The following is a 519-nucleotide window of genomic DNA, read 5'->3' as shown; positions in this document are numbered from 1 at the left end:
CAATGAAGAAGCGGTCAGGTGGTCCACGATTCGGTACCTCAGGCCCAAGTAGGGCTGCAGGCGAGTCAGTAGCTCCCACAGGATGATGCCGAAGCTGTAGACGTCGGCCAAGATGAAGTCGACATCGACCGTCTCGTTGAGGGACTTCGGGCGCGGTCCAGTGCACGCTGCCGCCGCCGATGTCGCGGGCGCCGCCCTTGTGGTGGCCGATGTCCTCCTTGAACTTGGTCAGACCGAAGTCCGACACCTTGACGTTCCACTTGGCGTCGAGCAGCAGATTGAGCGACTTCAAGTCGCGGTGCACGATGCCCGAGGAGTGGAGGAAGTGCATGCCCTTGGAGGCCTGGTAGGCCATCTTGGCCTTGAGGGCGAACGGCAGTTCCGGGATCAGCTCGTTGTGAAGCAACTGTTTGTGTTACGGTCGTTGACGCGTTGTTGCTGGGTTAGTCTATCTCTCACTCTTCGCAGGCGAGAAGAGACAAGGAAAAAGAAGAACGAAGAACGAAGAACGAAGAAAGC

General features: G+C 58.2%; 1 protein-coding gene across 1 annotated transcript; it reads right to left on the bottom strand.

The window, feature by feature from the left end:
- Positions 1 to 38: 38 nt before the first annotated feature.
- Positions 39 to 355, bottom strand: ACA1_009280 (Serine/threonineprotein kinase; the record flags this gene model as incomplete). Its single annotated transcript, XM_004341909.1, has 3 exons — positions 39 to 54; positions 80 to 144; positions 167 to 355. 3 exons carry the CDS (start codon positions 353 to 355, stop codon positions 39 to 41), a joined length of 270 nt encoding a protein of 89 aa, XP_004341957.1.
- Positions 356 to 519: the final 164 nt, after the last annotated feature.

Source organism: Acanthamoeba castellanii (assembly GCF_000313135.1).
Source record: "Acanthamoeba castellanii str. Neff unplaced genomic scaffold scf7180000083425, whole genome shotgun sequence".
NCBI lineage: Eukaryota > Discosea > Longamoebia > Acanthamoebidae > Acanthamoeba > Acanthamoeba castellanii.
The sequence above is the reverse complement of the archived record's forward strand: the minus strand, read 5'-3'. Positions and strand labels throughout refer to the sequence as shown.